The sequence below is a fragment of the Tauraco erythrolophus genome, chromosome 14 (assembly GCF_009769465.1).
Source record: "Tauraco erythrolophus isolate bTauEry1 chromosome 14, bTauEry1.pri, whole genome shotgun sequence".
Lineage (NCBI taxonomy): Eukaryota > Metazoa > Chordata > Aves > Musophagiformes > Musophagidae > Tauraco > Tauraco erythrolophus.
Genome location: NC_141478.1, coordinates 3,052,086 through 3,067,665, shown reverse-complemented (window position 1 = coordinate 3,067,665; position 15,580 = coordinate 3,052,086). Strand labels below are relative to the sequence as shown.

At 45.9% G+C, this 15,580-nt stretch overlaps 1 protein-coding gene across 3 annotated transcripts; it reads left to right on the top strand.

Annotated features, from left to right (window-relative positions):
- Positions 1-416: 416 nt before the first annotated feature.
- On the top strand, positions 417-15,321 carry SLC24A1 (solute carrier family 24 member 1). Of its 3 annotated transcripts, none has more exons than XM_086620281.1 (9): positions 417-1,340; positions 3,111-3,173; positions 4,157-4,265; positions 10,009-10,095; positions 11,946-12,055; positions 12,684-12,884; positions 13,264-13,353; positions 14,229-14,395; positions 15,072-15,321. In XM_086620281.1, the coding sequence occupies exons 1-9, from the start codon at positions 417-419 to the stop codon at positions 15,319-15,321; spliced, it is 2,001 nt and encodes a 666-aa protein (XP_086476407.1). The 3 variants fall into 3 exon arrangements, with proteins under 3 accessions (XP_086476407.1, XP_086476408.1, XP_009989946.2); XM_086620282.1 differs by having other exon boundaries at positions 11,943-12,043; XM_009991644.2 differs by having other exon boundaries at positions 11,940-12,043.
- The last annotated feature ends 259 nt before the right edge of the window (positions 15,322-15,580 follow it).

Genomic DNA, 15,580 nt, shown 5'->3' with positions numbered 1-15,580 from the left:
TGTTAGGAGGAATCAGAATTCAGCTCAGACTGGGCTGTCTCAGCCAACTCCTTTCTATATTAAGCCAAAGCCATGATTATTAATCAGCATAGCCTACAGTTGTTAAAAAAAAAAAAAAAGAGATACTGAAGCCTGAATCTAAATCTCATTTAAGTCGTCCTTTAAGTCCATTTCTTTTTATTGAAAAATAGAAATGCAGCCAGTGAAGTACTGTTACTCACACGGTGGGAAGTTACAGTACCTTGGTGTTTATGCTGGATATTCTTTTGCAGGATTCTACGCTTTGAGTTATGCAGTTTCACTCCTGATGCTCAAGATCAACTAGAAACTCCAATGGTGGATATAAGCACAAACTGCTGATCGAGAGAAGTCTTCAGTGGCTTCTGGACACGGCTCTGATTTTGAACCATTAGGAAATGCATTTGCCACGGAGAAGGCGGCTACAACGGAACCGAATCTTTTTCTTGCTTGCCATAGTGTTGGTCCTTTCTCTCTATCAGCTCCAGTTCAGCCACTATGCCCTTCCAGCACCACACACAGCGCCCCAACCCATGGACCCTGTGAAAGTGACCTCCAGGGACCTCTCCAGCAACAAAACTGCCATAACAGGCAATGTCACAGCAGTACCCAAAATAAGGCACTGTGTTTATGTGGATCCTGAGCCAACTGTGCACATCACTACATCAGTGGATTCAACACCAGAGCAAGAAAATGCCAGCAAAAGCTACCCAGATGAAACACCACCGTACGAGTCCAAAGGAGAATATCCCCAGGACCTATTCAGTGTGGAAGAACGCAGGCAAGGGTGGGTTGCACTTCACATCTTTGGCATGATGTACGTATTTGTGGCCTTGGCCATAGTGTGTGATGAGTATTTTGTCCCCGCTTTGGGAGTGATCACAGAGAAGTTGCAGATCTCTGAAGATGTGGCTGGAGCCACCTTCATGGCAGCAGGTGGATCAGCACCAGAACTCTTCACCTCCCTCATAGGTGTCTTCATCTCACACAGCAATGTGGGCATCGGTACCATTGTGGGCTCAGCAGTGTTTAATATCCTCTTTGTCATTGGCACCTGTGCCCTCTTCTCAAGGGAGATACTCCACCTGACATGGTGGCCCTTATTTAGAGACATCTCATTCTACATTGTAGACTTACTGATGCTCATCCTGTTTTTCCTAGACAGTGTCATTGATTGGTGGGAAAGCCTCCTTTTACTGACTGCCTATGCCACATACGTATTTGCTATGAAGCAGAACGTGTACCTAGAACAATGGGTGAAGCAGGAGCTGAACAAGAAGCTAAATGCTGTGCAGGCAGCATCAGCAGAGCGTATACAGAAGGTTGGTGTCCTTATTGTTCAGAGGGCGAGTTGGAAATAATTTGTTCTAGCATAAACCACCAAGAAACACTCCATCTCCTTCACAAAGCCTGTATTCAAACCTCAGAATACAGGTACTGGTCAATAATTAGGGTTATAAAAAGAGGGAAACGCAATTTAGATAGTAGAGATTCTAAGAAATTAGAGAACACCACTAAAAGGGAGTTCTGCCCTTGCGTTGCTAAATATATCAGTTGTGGTCGATCGTGTACTTTCAAAGACACGCTTGGGATTTTGCTCACTTGGTTGTTGTAAAGGAATTTCCAAAAAAAACGCTTGCAGGAAAAAATGGTTAGTCTGGGAACATGATTGGACAATTCTGTGTTAAGCAGAAGGAAAGAGGCTTCTGTTAAGAGGTGCTGTTCAAGCCTCTTGCAGCTGAGAGATGTTGGAGGAAATTTTTTCCCATTCTGAGGCTGGGTGTGTCACTGGGACACTAGTGGTATCACTGGTTACCCAATCTGCAGGATAGAAAGGGATCTGGCAGCCTTTAGCAACCCACTGCCACCCCTCCCGATCAGCATTTGGCAACAAGATGGAAGTGCCCAAATCCCATTTCCCAGCACTGACCACAGCTGTGTGTGCTCAGAGACACCATTCTGTATGCCACTGGTGCCCAGACAGGGAGGTTTGTGCCTGTAACTACATCCTACAGATTTGAGACCAGGGCCCTCCACTCATTGTCTTTGGAAGGAAGACTTGACTGCTTACACAAAAGGCTTCCCCAGAGGCAATTACCCTTTCAGACTAGCAGATCTGGCCAGGACTTGGTCTCCAGAACACTTGAGGCTTAGTCTTCTTGAGTGTGCCTGCCCACTTCTTCCTCCTCCATCTCTCTCCAACTTTCCTGCTGCCTCTTTGTCTTCTTGACCTGTGCTACTGCTGACTGTCGAGCAGAGACCATTAGATTTCAAATTGTCCTCTGGCATTGTCATGCTTTACTAGTCAGATGTGTGTCACTGGCACTCAAGGATGCTTTACCCTTTCTGGTCTCGGCCCTCTACATAATTTACAGAAAGAAAGAAGGAGAGGTGAGGACAGTTGAAGTGGTGCAGAATCAAGAAAGTGCTTTTCTTTTCTCCTCCTGGTCTGTCTTTCAGCCAGGGCTCAAAGCTGGGAGTCCTGAAAGCTCATGTTTTGCATTCCAGTGGAATACTTGTGCAAGATACTGCAGCTGTACATATACATCACTGTAGACATTACCAATCATCATGAATTGAATTCAAACCTTCAGATTGAAGGAAAAAATCCCTGCATTTTAAGTTTACAGAGAACCCTCACTAGCATATAGTAGCATGACAGAGAGTCGCTGGACCTAACCCTTAGAAGAAATAAATAAGGTATATGGAAAGTAATGGTGATCGCTGGAAAAAAAATACCCCTTTGCACATTCACTCTGCCTCTGCTGGAAAATGAGTCAGGATACAGATGTTTGGGGATGAAATCTGGGGCTGCCTATATCTACAGGAATCAGATGGTAGAGGCCATTTGAGTGCACCTCCAGGTACCTACATCCTCACAGAGGAGCTGTGGGTAGAATCCTGTTTCTCTTGGAGACCACACGTTTTTAAGGAGAGCACATGGCTTTGGCTCTTTCATGCCATGCACAGCCATTTATATTAGCTGTCCCACTTTCTCACAGGCAGTAGCCTGAAGAGCTATCATTATATCCTGAAAAATCAGGTTGAAGTGGTAGTGGTGTTCAATCGTTTTTGTTCTTGCTTGCATGCAGAAAAGCACTGAGGCAGTTGCAGATGATGGAACAAAGAAGCCAGCAGATGGCAGGAAGCTGCAGGTAGGTCTAATGCTGATCTGAAGTCATTCAAAATACAAATTTTGAACCCCTCCCTATGTCAGGTCATGAATAAAGATGTTAACTTCTGTGCAAAGAGACCTGGACCAAATCCTACTTTGTGCAAATAACCAGCCACGCTTGGCACAACACCCACAGCTTACTTAAGAGGACATCTGGCCGAGTTGTGTCCTCAAAGGAATTTTAATAAAAATTAAGAGACAGCTCAAGCTCCCCAAGTGGATTCGACTAGCAGAGTGCTATTCATTCTATGCTTTAAACAGGCACAGAAAAATTCAGAGCATGACTTTTCCTACCTGGCTTCATGGCTAGTTTTCCTCCCAAGCTCCCACAGCAGATGCTGGTAGGGTCTGTCCTTCCCCACAGCAAATACTGAAGAGCTCGTTCCTCTGCTCCTGGTTAAATTGCTGACCCTTTCTCTTCCCCATGGCTGGCCAGACGTTGCACAGAGAGGCCTGTCTCATGCAGTGGCTGCATATGTACGTGACATGACAGATGTTAGCACTTAACCGACCTGTACTAATTAATGTTCAGTTAAAAGCTCATTAGGACTCAGGTGTTGACTATAAGCACAGAGCACCAGAGCTTTTGAGTTTAAATCAGCACACCTGATATGAGCGTAGCTTTGTAACAGCATATAGATCTCCACAGTTACTAAAAGGATTATGATTAGAAGCACAGCATGCTTTGATTGCCATAATTTATAATAACACTGTATTGGTGCTAAGCCCATGTGAGCCCGTTATCTAAGGACATGGTGTCTCGAGAGCACGTCTCTTGCCATGAATGGTCAGTCCTGACAGCCATCCTGTGAACTTGAATGCAAAGGCTGTTCAAAATCCATGCTCCTTGGGTTGGGGAGATCAGCCTCCCTGCAAACGCATCCCCAGGGCAGGGGCGAGCCAACGGTGGAGATGTTTTGAGGAGGAAACTGCTATTGACTGCCGCGTTGTCCCTTCCCATAGCCTGCGTCGGCCTTACAGCGCGGCAGCAGCTCAGCCTCCCTGCACAACTCTCAAATGCGCAGCACCATCTTCCAACTCATGATCCACACCCTGGACCCCCTGACAGAAGGTGAGTGGTTGCTCCTCATCGGAGGGAGCGGGGTTGGCAGCCCTGAGCGCAGAGCAGTTTAACTGGGAATACAGCCGCTGTGTGTCGGGGATCAGCAGCTCGTCCTTGAAATGCAGCTCTGAGTACCGCAGCCCAGGTTAGGTGGAGGGAGCTCTGCCACGGTGGGATGTGCCTCTTCAGGTCGCATGGCTAGCAAGGACAAACACCTCACATTTTGGCCCTGCCGTATGTACTTTGCCTGTGCCAAACTGGTTGCTGCTGCGGTGGCAGCTGTGCTGCTTCTTGAGGGGGGATGAGGGCATGTGGAGCAGCTGCTGCTGCTGGGGTCCCTGCGAGCAGAGGTGGTCACTGCAGCCCCCCCATCTTCTGCTGTCCCTCTGACAACAGGAGCAGCAAACAGGAGTTACAGGCTTTCTCCATCTCATAGCGTGTCCCATCTTCCTGCCTCTTCTTAGCTCAGACCTCATCCCAGCCTCGGAACAGCAGCATTCAATGCTGACTAAATGTTTGAGAAAGAGCTGCTCGGCCTGTCAAGTCTCATTTGTGGTGGGAAAAATGATCACAGGGAGAGCTCATTGCCCATACACCTCCCCAGCTGTGCACACAGCCCCTCACAAGGCATAAACCTGAAGAAGATGAAAAAAAAGTTAAAACCCTTGAAGAATTATCTTGTTGACAGTGCTTAAAATCCCAGCTGAGATCTGAAACACACAGCAGGTTCCAATTACGATGGTTAAGCCAATCCCTACTTGATTTAGACCAGCACTGAGCACCTCTAAAAGCTCATCTGCAACACTGCAGCCTCCTCGCTGCCATGGTAAACTGAGCCCACAGCACTTTGCAGGCCATGGGCCAGCTCCCCATGGCCAAGGGCTGATCAGCTCAGGACTAAGACACCTTCTTTTAAACTGCCCAGGGTGCAGGGAAGTCACATCTCCGACAGAGTCTTTGTACACAAACTTTTAATGTGCTGCTTTGTGTCAACTTTAACAGAAACAGAGTGTGGAGGTTTATTTTCCAAGAAATCGTGAAGCATGTGAAAAAAAGACGGGTATTTTTGTTTAGATTTTCTTTCCTAGCTCAGCACCTGCCCTGCCCCGCCACTGCCCTACTTGTTCTAAAGAGATTATCTGTTGTCCATTCAAAGAGAGATTGAAGCTAAGCAGATCAACACCTCTCGTGTCTATCACAGAGGTTACAAAAAGGACTCTCCAGATCAAAATCCCAGCTACGTAAACTGATTGAGGGAACAAAGGAGGCTTGATAAGGACAGCAAGGCAAATAAGTGTCCACTTGGCTAGATTTTAGTGAAGGTACCCATCATGTTATTAACAGCAGCCTAACATGAACCAGACTCATTAGGGTTTGTTCTACTGCCCTTGCCTCCTGTCCCCCTCAAAAGGTGGTATCAACAGCACGAGGATAAAACCAAAAACTTACAAGAGGACATGCCGTTGCCATCAGCATCAGAAGGTACCAGACTTGAGGGACTGCTGCCACTCAGAGGCTCTCCAGCACCTTCTCATCCTTCCTGCACCTCTACATGTCTCTGTGCAGTGTTTGTCCACCCCAGGGCTGGTGTCCTCAGCTTGGTGAAACCCTGGGACCTCAGCAGAACTTGCAGGGTCCCAAGGATGCCAGCCCAGGGCAAGGAAAGTGCTCCAGGGCTGCCCCAGCCAGGTCAGCCTAGAATACACTGCTGGGAGGGTTTAATGCAGTTGTAAGCTGCTGGCGTTGCTAAAGAGGCTGTTATTACCACAACTCGTGAATATTGGATAAACAGGGCTGAGGGTGCAGTTTGGATCTTCTGGGAAAGACAATTTCCCCTCTCGTTTCAGCCAGGCAGAATGCGAGTTGCTGCCTCAGTATCTGGCAGCCACTAGATGGGAGTGTGACCATAGGTACTTGAGCGAGTCTAATAGTCCCAGCAGGGACGATGCGAGGATGGGCTTCAGTCTTTCCAAAAGGTTATTATTTCTTTGCTATAATAAACCCACTGATTTAAGGGCAAAACCTCTGCCCCAGGTACATGCCTGTTCCACTCAACAGTGCCAGAACAAAGGCAGCTCCTTAGAAAAGATAACAGTGAAGAAAGTTACTGATACTACAGCAGCACAGCGCTCAAAATCAAGGAGCCGGTGTCCCGGGTCCTCTGTATCTCGTAGGAGACATTTCTAACCCTGATAAATTCATACCTAAAGAAAAGGGAGTCTGGAAAAAAAGGAATCATTTACGAATAGACTGAGAAACCTAAATGCCTCGAGGATCTTGGCCGAAAAGATGAAGTGACTCTGAAAAAGGATTTGAACCCGCCAAGGCGTATCAGGGGTGCAAGCTCAGCCTTTGTGTGAGCCCTCGGGGCAGCTGGGCGCCTGGTTCCCACCGACCGCCAGCAAAGTCCTTCTCTTTACAGTGTGTGCAGCACTGTCTGTACCGGATACATTTCTGTAATGAGGTTGCAACATAAAAGATGATCCCAAAGCAATTTTTCTTTCCTCAAGGGTCCTTGTTCCTTCTTGCCAATGCCTGTAGCATCAGCACTTAGAGGCTGTGGGAAAGAACACTCTACAAAAGAAAAAGGTTGCCAGCTATTGCTCAGCAGTTCCTAACTCAACCTACTGAAATCGGGATCTCTGCAGGGTTTCCTTCTTTATGCTGCAGTTGCATTTTATTTGGGCAGCAGAGAAGTGGTTTCAGGGCAGCAAGAATCCAAAATGTGGAAAAACTGCCGGCACTGGGCCTCCAAAACGACCTGCCAGAGGCAGAGGTCTTAGAAATAAAGTCTAAGTCTGAAATACAAACTTTGTTTCACTGTTCCTAATGCAACACCCTTGAGCGAAACGAAATTCCTCATTTGAACAGTGGATTAAGTTCAGAATGTTTATTTTTTCTTTTTGTATTAGGAAGGGATCATTAGTTAAGACCTTTTCTCTGTCTACAGGAGACTAGGTGTTTTATTTTAGAAGTTCTAACATTTACATTGCATCTTGAATTATTTTTTTGACAGAAGCTTTTATGTTCAACGTGCCTTTTTTTTAAAAAAAATGAGGAATTTCTAGCAACTTTAGGCTTTTCCCTACTTTCTCTGAAACTCTGTAGAAGCAGAGCATGAGATCTTTTCAACATCTTCCAGCTATACACCGGGGGAATTGTTGGGGAATTAAAGGCAACAAGGATTTTGGAAAGACTGAGGAACCCCCACATTTCCGAACCTCTAGTCTTACTATTGGATTGTTCTTTCAACTCTAGTCATACAGGGACGAAGACAGAAGCCTGCTTTTACTTTTGAGTGTGGAAAAAGGCTGCAGCAGCAAGGTTGTCAGAGCTGTCTACTCTCAGTATGCCCCAGAAAACAAGCTAATGAGTCTGGAAATTAGATCAGAATGGAGCAGCAGGCAGTGCAGGCCAGAGTTGGGAGAGAAGACTGAAGGCAGCTACAGTCTCTCCTTGCTCCATTAGCATTCAACCACTTAAGAGAATAATGGTACAAAGGGGCAAAAGGAATAATGAGATTTTTTTTTTTACTTCTGCTTTTAGACAGCAGAATCTCCAAATCCTCCAGATTCCTGCCAAATTTTAAAGAAAAAAAAAATCCTTCCTGCTGTTCGTGTTGTAAACTAATCCTGTTAGATGAAATACGAGAGCCAAAGAATTAACTAAACGTAAGAGCCAAACTCAAAGTAGAAGCTCATCTGCCACCTTCAATCCAGCCTGAGTGCTGTCAATCCATAGGACAGGAATCTTCCTGAAGAGCATCCCAGGGCCCCTGGGCACAGGCACGTCCCATGTGAGGGGTCAGAGAGTTTCCAGTGGTGGTTGCGCATCCTGCGGGGCGAGCGCGCTGCCCCGCTCGGCTAATGCCCCGGCTGGCACCTATCCTTCCTCCCCGTGCTGACCTGCACATGGGGCCAGCTTACAGCCAGCTCTTCCTCCAGTGCCAGCCCATCCTGCATGAGGTGTGTGTCAGAGGAATGAACACCCTTTTTACATGAGGCTGATCTCATGAGAACAGGATAGTGGGCTGGACCTAATCTGTTTATCCTGAGAGAGAGATGCTCTCGCAGGCTCTGCTCGGCTCGGCGGTCCTAGCCTGCAGCCTAGGTGAGGGCAGGAAGCCAGGAGCTTGAATTTATATAATCTCTTTCGCCTGACCGCCCTCACCCTGCTGACAGAAGCTTTTGCAACAGCTTCTGGGAAAAGCTGAACAGAAAAGATGCGTTGCCCAGCGGTTAGAGGAGACTCGGAGCAAAAGGTCACCTCTTCGTTGCCCTGCACCCATGGGTGTGCTTGTGCTTAGCATCAGCAGAGGGGGAATGAAGCAAAGTGCTTCACATCCCCTCTGGCAGGCCTCAACATTGCCAAGGAGCATGGAAGAGTCAAGCTTTTTAGTCCCAGCCAGCCTTTCAAAGGAGAAGAGCTCAATGTTTCATCCCTGTCCAGCCATTCCAGGGTTCAGCCGAAATCCCAGTTGGTGAAAAATGTTTCTACCAGACAGTGAGAGGAGTCTCACCAGAATAGGACTCATCCCCAGAGGCCTTAAAGTCTGAGCCAGTCCCAACTATTGGACATACATCAGAGTCTACTGATTTTCATGAGGTTCAGCTCAGAACGGTACATCTGCTGTTTCTATTAACTCGGTACCACAGGGATGAATAAGGTGACAGGGTCCTGCCCTTGAGGCGAATGACAACAGCACGTTCTGGGTGCACAGTCAACAGCACAGTAGATTAAATCAGTGCAATAAAACTTTCAGAGGAAATTAATTTACAGTCCCACACACAAGCCCAGCGTAGCATGGCCAATTTCTTGTGGCTACTGTCCGTGTGCAAACCCTGAGACTCTCAGCTTAGTCATGGGGTAGGCAGCTCGACAGAGGATGGAGGTTAGAGCAAAATGAGGCTTTTCTTTGAGCCAATGACTTGCTCGCTACCCATGAGAGCAGGAGTTCAGATATTTGAGCACAACACCTAACTACGGAGACACCACACTCTTCATAGTTCACTGTAAGACAGTGATAAAGCAGCTCAGCTGAGCAGAGCATGGTTTACAGTGGAAGAAGTCCTCACCAGTCCCAGACATACAGTACTGGACACTGCACTGGTGAAGATAATCTCTGGGGTAGCCTGGGCCATGTTGAACCTGGACATCAGGAATTTAGATCAATTCCAGCAGAGAACACGGTCGCATATACTAAGAGAGATCAATCTTTTTCCAGATAACTGGAACATAAAAGGTTTTTATTATTCCTTACCACCGGGTCACCAGGCTGCAAGCAGCACAGTACAGCCTCTTCGACAGCCACATGGCAGAAGGAAGGTGTCATTTTTAGCTTGCATGTAATCTAACCTGAAAAAAATCAACAGTCCTTTGCAAACCAAACAATATTGCATCAAAACTCCTCTTTCTGCATTTGCTTCCCATGAAGCACGGATATCCCCTGTGTTACTGGACTGGAATGGATTTCCCTTCCCCCTAGGTTCTCTTTTAAATATGAAAGTATTAGTTACATTAAATCGTTGGCAGAATTGCCATGGTACTGAGCATTTAAATATAACAGCTATGATCAACTATCAGCAGCCAAAACCTGGGGCCGCAGCCAGAAAGACAACTCAGAAGTCAGTGTTGGCTGCGATCCATGCAAGAGGGACGGGGCAAGAGAGTGTGTGTGTGTTGGGGGGAGGCAGGTAACGGGGGGCTTCGCATAGCTGGCAGCTGCTGCTGAATGCGTCTTTCTCATCCACAGCAAAATTTAAAGACAGGGTTGACATCCTGAGCAACATGGCCACGGCCAAAGTGGAGACTCCAGCTGGGCAAGGATCGAAGCCAGAAGGTGAGTGCAAGAAGAGTCGGCGCTGTTTGCCTTGTTTTGCACCACGATCCCTCTCCTTCCAGGCACTCAACACCCAAGGGCTGCCCAAGAACACAATTTTTCTGTTATTACTGGTCACAGATCGCTGCTTTAATAACGCAGCAGAAACCAATCGATGTACATGAACAGTGGGCAATAAAAGTCATCCCCACAGGAGTCCAGGAGTGGTTAGTGAGGTAGGATCCAAACAGAATGTGCCACCAGGATGTAGCGCAAACTGCAACCAGGAGGGTGGAAGAAGGGACATCAGGCCATTACAGACAGCGGTTGGTCGCTGCGATGCTGCTGATCTGTGATAGACCCTGCAAATGAGTGTTCGTTACAACAAAGTTCCGTCATTTTAGCTCAGAAATTTGGCACACTTGCTGAAGAGCACGAAGGATTCCTCCAGAGAAAAAAGTTGCATCGACTTTCCCCATTACAATTCTAAGGGTCTGGGCATCCTCCCTTTTAACAGTTTTTGGCTTTTCTGTGTCACTACTGATATGCACAGGCTTTCTGAGCAGCTGTGGTCTGTGACATGGGTCTGTGCTGCCAGCGGGGCTGGAGGTTTTGAAAAAGAAGCAAACTTTTGTGTGGAAGGTCCCACCTCCCCAAGAGCACTGCTGTGGCCCAGCAGTCACCCGAGTGCCTCATAACATTGAGCCTCACTCACGTGAATGAGACCAAATTTGAGGAAAATACCGGTTAAGAAATGAGTAAGTTCTCAGAGAGAGTTATCAACCCCTCATTGACTTCATTGAACTATGAATTTTCACTCCCTGACACGTTTCGCAAACTTTGTTGGTGCATAGATAGAGCTCTGCACATTCCAAAAGCAGGATTGTTCTGTCTCCCACTTTGGGCTGAAGGTATCCCAGGTGGACTCTCTTAAGGCCTGGTTTCAGAAAGCCCAGATGACACTCACTGAAAACATACATTTCTGACAATCTCCCCTCCAGACTTGCTCCCTAGAGCAGCTGTGAGGCACTGTACTGGGTCAGCTGAACCAGTTGAGGATAAGATACCCTATAATGCCCCATCCTGGTACAATCCATGGCATAACACGATCCCACTGACTTGACAGGCTTGGCTACGTGGAGGGGAATCCCTTAACCCTTTTCAGCAGCCTGAGAAGGGCCCTCGCTGTGCCCGAGCAGAGCGCCAGGCACTCCCTCGCACCTCTGCGCTGTGTTATCTGTGTTTCTACGCTGCTCTGCCCAGGTTTCTGCGTCCCTCCTGGCTACGCAGGTTAATACAGGAACAGCACAGAGGACATGGCAGTTACATCCTTGTGGTGTCAGCATTTTCGTGTTTGAACACCTACCAAAGGATTAGGGATTAAAGTCTGGCAGCGCGTGACAGTCATTTCTCAGAAGCCTCAAAGAGTATCAGTTCCCTGGAGAATGCCGTGCTCTACTAGGAAAAAAAGGGGAAGCAAAGCTTTGCATCCTTTGTGGCTCTTACAGATTGCTCTAATCAGATCTTCAGAATCCAGACTGAAACCAGGAAACGCTCGTCAGTTGTAGATCAGATGATCAGCATTTCCCTGTCGTTACACATGGGCCTCTTAGAGCAGTTTCAGATGGAAGGTCATAGGAGCACCAAGGGATCACTCTGCATCGGGTGGGCCAGATTCTGCCAGGCTTTTACTAATCACAATCCAGAGAGGACAAACAGAACACCTAGGCAGCCAGACCGGGTTCAACATGGAACTCCACATGCTCTTGTAGGAAGCTCAAACCTTCCTGCTGGTCAAGGGGAAGGGGAGGGGACCACTTGACCCTAAGATGACTGAAACCAGTTCTCCTCCTTATCGCTTTCAGCAGAAGAGCGAAAGAAGGCACCAAGCAGCGTTCGAGTAACTCCTGCCAGTGACTGTGACCCCAGCAAAGGCAAAGAGAAGACAGCCGCCCCGCAGGGCGGGCAGGTATCGAAACCAGCATCACCGGCAACGAGCGCTCAGCCCAGACCGGGCTTCACACGCGTTTCCCTTCTTCCCTCTCTGGAGCTCTCGGGATAGGACCCAGCCTATCTCCCGTAACTGGCAACTAAAATAGAGTTTGTGTAGCGACGAGCTGTATTAATGTGTTAGCTGGAACATTTCAGCTCGCAAACAAAAACCAGGTCCAAAACATGACACCAACTGATACCGTACAGTATTTCCTCCTCAGATGACTTTTCTGAGGACAGTGGGCTACTCCGAGTAAGGGAAGATCCGAGTACCTGTCTGTTCCGTGTTCACCGGTACATGTTTCTGTTTTGTTACCCTAATCAATCTTCAATTGATGTAATTTGGCTGTTCTGATGAGGAAAGGTTTTCAAAGAGACAGTAAATGTTCCATTTGTGTCAAAACCCGTCTAAAAGTTGGTTCTAATTAACTGAAAGATATTAGTTCACATAATACACAGGCACTGAGACAGGGTGTACCTGGGTTTTGTCCCACAACAAGACCCTCCACCGCATTCCAAGTGTGATTTGTGCCAAGGCCATGGTAAAGAACCGCTGTGCAGCTCCTTGTTAGTGTGAAAACATGGTGGATTTTTTTTTTTTGTCCCCTGATCTACAGTCCTCTTCAGACAGCGATACCTCGGAAGACAGCAGCTCTGAGAGTGAGGAAGACAGCGATGATGACAGCACAGATGATGATGAAAACAACGAGCCGTTATCTCTTGAATGGCCAGAAACCAGGAAAAAACAAGCAATTTACCTTTTCCTCTTTCCCATTGTCTTCCCTCTCTGGAGCACTATGCCTGATGTTAGAAACCCCGTAAGAATCTTATCTTCCTTCTGCTACTGGACTCATTAACTGAGCTATAGATTTCCTCTTGGCAAGAGGCCCCTGTTCTATTTTTCCATGTCCAGAGTTTTTGCATACTCAAAGTGCTGTTAATGCTGCAGGGAGCGGGACAGGAGCCCCAGCTGCAGCATAGCAGATTTCCAGAGACTTAATTTAATAAATCACAAAAGACTAGCAACTATTGGTCATCTAATTAAGTTGACGAAAAGTAAATACAATTAGAGAGATCAGGGTCCATGTTAAAGCAATTGATTGCAGTGAAGCCTCTTGCAGTGAGTAATTCTCACTGGGGATTGTTAACGTTCCTGAAACTTTTCCACGTTTTTCTTTTCCAACTTGATTTTAACAGGACTCCAAAAAATTCTTTGTCATCACGTTTTTTGGATCCATCATCTGGATTGCTGTGTTCTCTTACCTCATGGTGTGGTGGGCTCACCAGGTGAGGGGTTTATTTTCTCTCTGCAAATGAGACCATTTCAGAACAAGCAGACAGAGAGAGAGGGAACAGCATCACTGGGGCATTTTATCTGATGAATTACAGCTGCAGTCATCCATCAAAACAGTAGAAATTTTGTTTTGTTAGAACCCAAAAGGGAATTTTCAATTTCATTCTTTTCGATTTGACAAAGAGTCGTTCTTTTTTTGAGAGCTTCCAGGGGAATTTGTGCATCAGTGAAAGGAAAAGTGCCATCAAGATTTATCTTAATACTGCCTTTTCATTGATGAATGCTTCTGTGCAGGAGATAATTATCCCTTACCTAATTAAAATTCTAGGAAAATACAGGTTCTGATTCTGGAAGCTGCTAAATGATCTCAACTCCCATTCGCTTAATGTTCAGCTGGTTTTCTGGGAAATAATACTTCACATCTCGTAAAGCCAGGCCCACAGTTTGTATTTAGTGACATATCACACATTCACAGTACAGCTGATGTAGAGCTGATCAGGCCATAAATCCAAGGACTGTCACTTCCCAAGCTTTTGGCTATTCATAGCTGATGTTAAGTTTGGAGAGGGAAAGGGAAGAGACATCCAGAAGAGGTGAACTTAGGACAGAAGAGTTGTGCTGTAGCTGACTTGACTTTCTGTCTTGGCAACACTGCTCAGACGCCCTACGCTATAGAGCAAATCCAAGATCAACATATGCTATGAAATTTAACTTTTTATCCTATAAAGCAGAAAAAACCACTACTATGTTTAAGGCCATTAAAATATTTTAACTCAAATATGGCCTGAAACCTAAAAGACTGCACAGAGCAATTAAATTCCATGTTCCAAAACTAACAGCCCCACCTGACTTTCTTTATGTTTATTAGGTTGGTGAAACAATTGGGATATCCGAGGAAATTATGGGGTTAACCATCCTGGCAGCAGGAACATCAATCCCTGACCTCATCACCAGTGTCATCGTTGCACGGAAAGGCTTGGGTGACATGGCAGTCTCCAGTTCTGTAGGCAGCAATATCTTCGATATCACTGTCGGGTGAGTATTAGCTCAGTGCTAAAAGATACATTTATTCTGAAATACAAAACAGGCTGGTTTTATTCCAAACAAGGTCTTAATTAATTCCATTTTAGCTGTAATTAAATGAAGAACAGCTGGACAACCAGTTACTTTTTTTTTTTTTTTTTTAAACCTAACCTAGCCAGGAAAGAGAGATTTTTTTAATTTAGCAGAGCAGATTGGATATTAATTCACCTATTTCAGGTCATTGTTCTGCAGTTTAAAATAATGGTCCGTAGCTCAAACCAGAAGCAGCACCATCTTCACCTAATTCTGAATCCACAGAGAATCACTGATTTTTTCGAGGCAGTCGACATTCAGACCCTGTGCAGTCAGGCTCAGTATCTGTGCCTGTACCTTTTTCATCAATAAAGCATCAGGACTGACTTCTTTATTACAGCATGCTGAGATACTTAATTCATAGGTATTGCTTTTAAAACCCTTTTAGATTCTTGGATTGCATTGTGATAGTGCAAGTATTCTCCAAATGCAATTTTTGACACGAAGAACATCAATTTTAGATTTATGCCGAGTTATACTGAATGCAATCACGCTTTTTTTTTTTCTGCAAGAGTTTGGAAAAATTGCTTAGTTATGATGCAGAAAATGAACTGCTTTAAAACATTTATTTCAGTTACTTTTCCTTTACTTGCAGCTTGCCAGTTCCTTGGTTCCTTTATTCTGTCTTCAATGGGCTCAGTCCAGTTGCAGTCAGTAGCAACGGTTTGTTCTGTGCGATCGTTCTCCTTTTTCTCATGCTCCTGTTTGTGATTATCTCCATCGCTGTATGTAAGTGGAAAATGAACAAGCTGCTGGGGCTCACTATGTTTGCTCTTTACTTTGTGTTTTTGATCATCAGTGTCATGTTAGAAGACAAGATAATATCCTGCCCAGTATCTGTATGACATCCGGACACTTCAAGATGTACGTAAGCACGCATCAAAATCAAAAGGGGTTTAAGGTAGCAATTGGTCTACTGAAAAAAGCAACCAGAATTGTAACAAACTTACTGAGAATAACACACCTTTAACATACTAAAAAAAATAAAAATAATTCTCAAGTGGTATGTCAGCCTCTACTGGTTTTCTTTAGGATGAGGAAGGATCAGATAATGGAGTGACCAATATCCATTGGTGGTGTTGGTGGAAAAGCTGGTATGACACA

Bases quoted from the DNA above. Each gene is read 5' to 3' on its own strand.
- SLC24A1 (XM_086620281.1), top strand. From the start codon at position 417: ATGCATTTGCCACGGAGAAGGCGGCTACAACGGAACCGAATCTTTTTC. The intron at 12,056-12,683 runs GCATCACCGGCA...CCTGATCTACAG, and splicing joins GCGGGCAGGTATCGAAACCA to TCCTCTTCAGACAGCGATAC. The intron at 14,396-15,071 runs GTGAGTATTAGC...CTTTACTTGCAG, and splicing joins ATCTTCGATATCACTGTCGG to CTTGCCAGTTCCTTGGTTCC.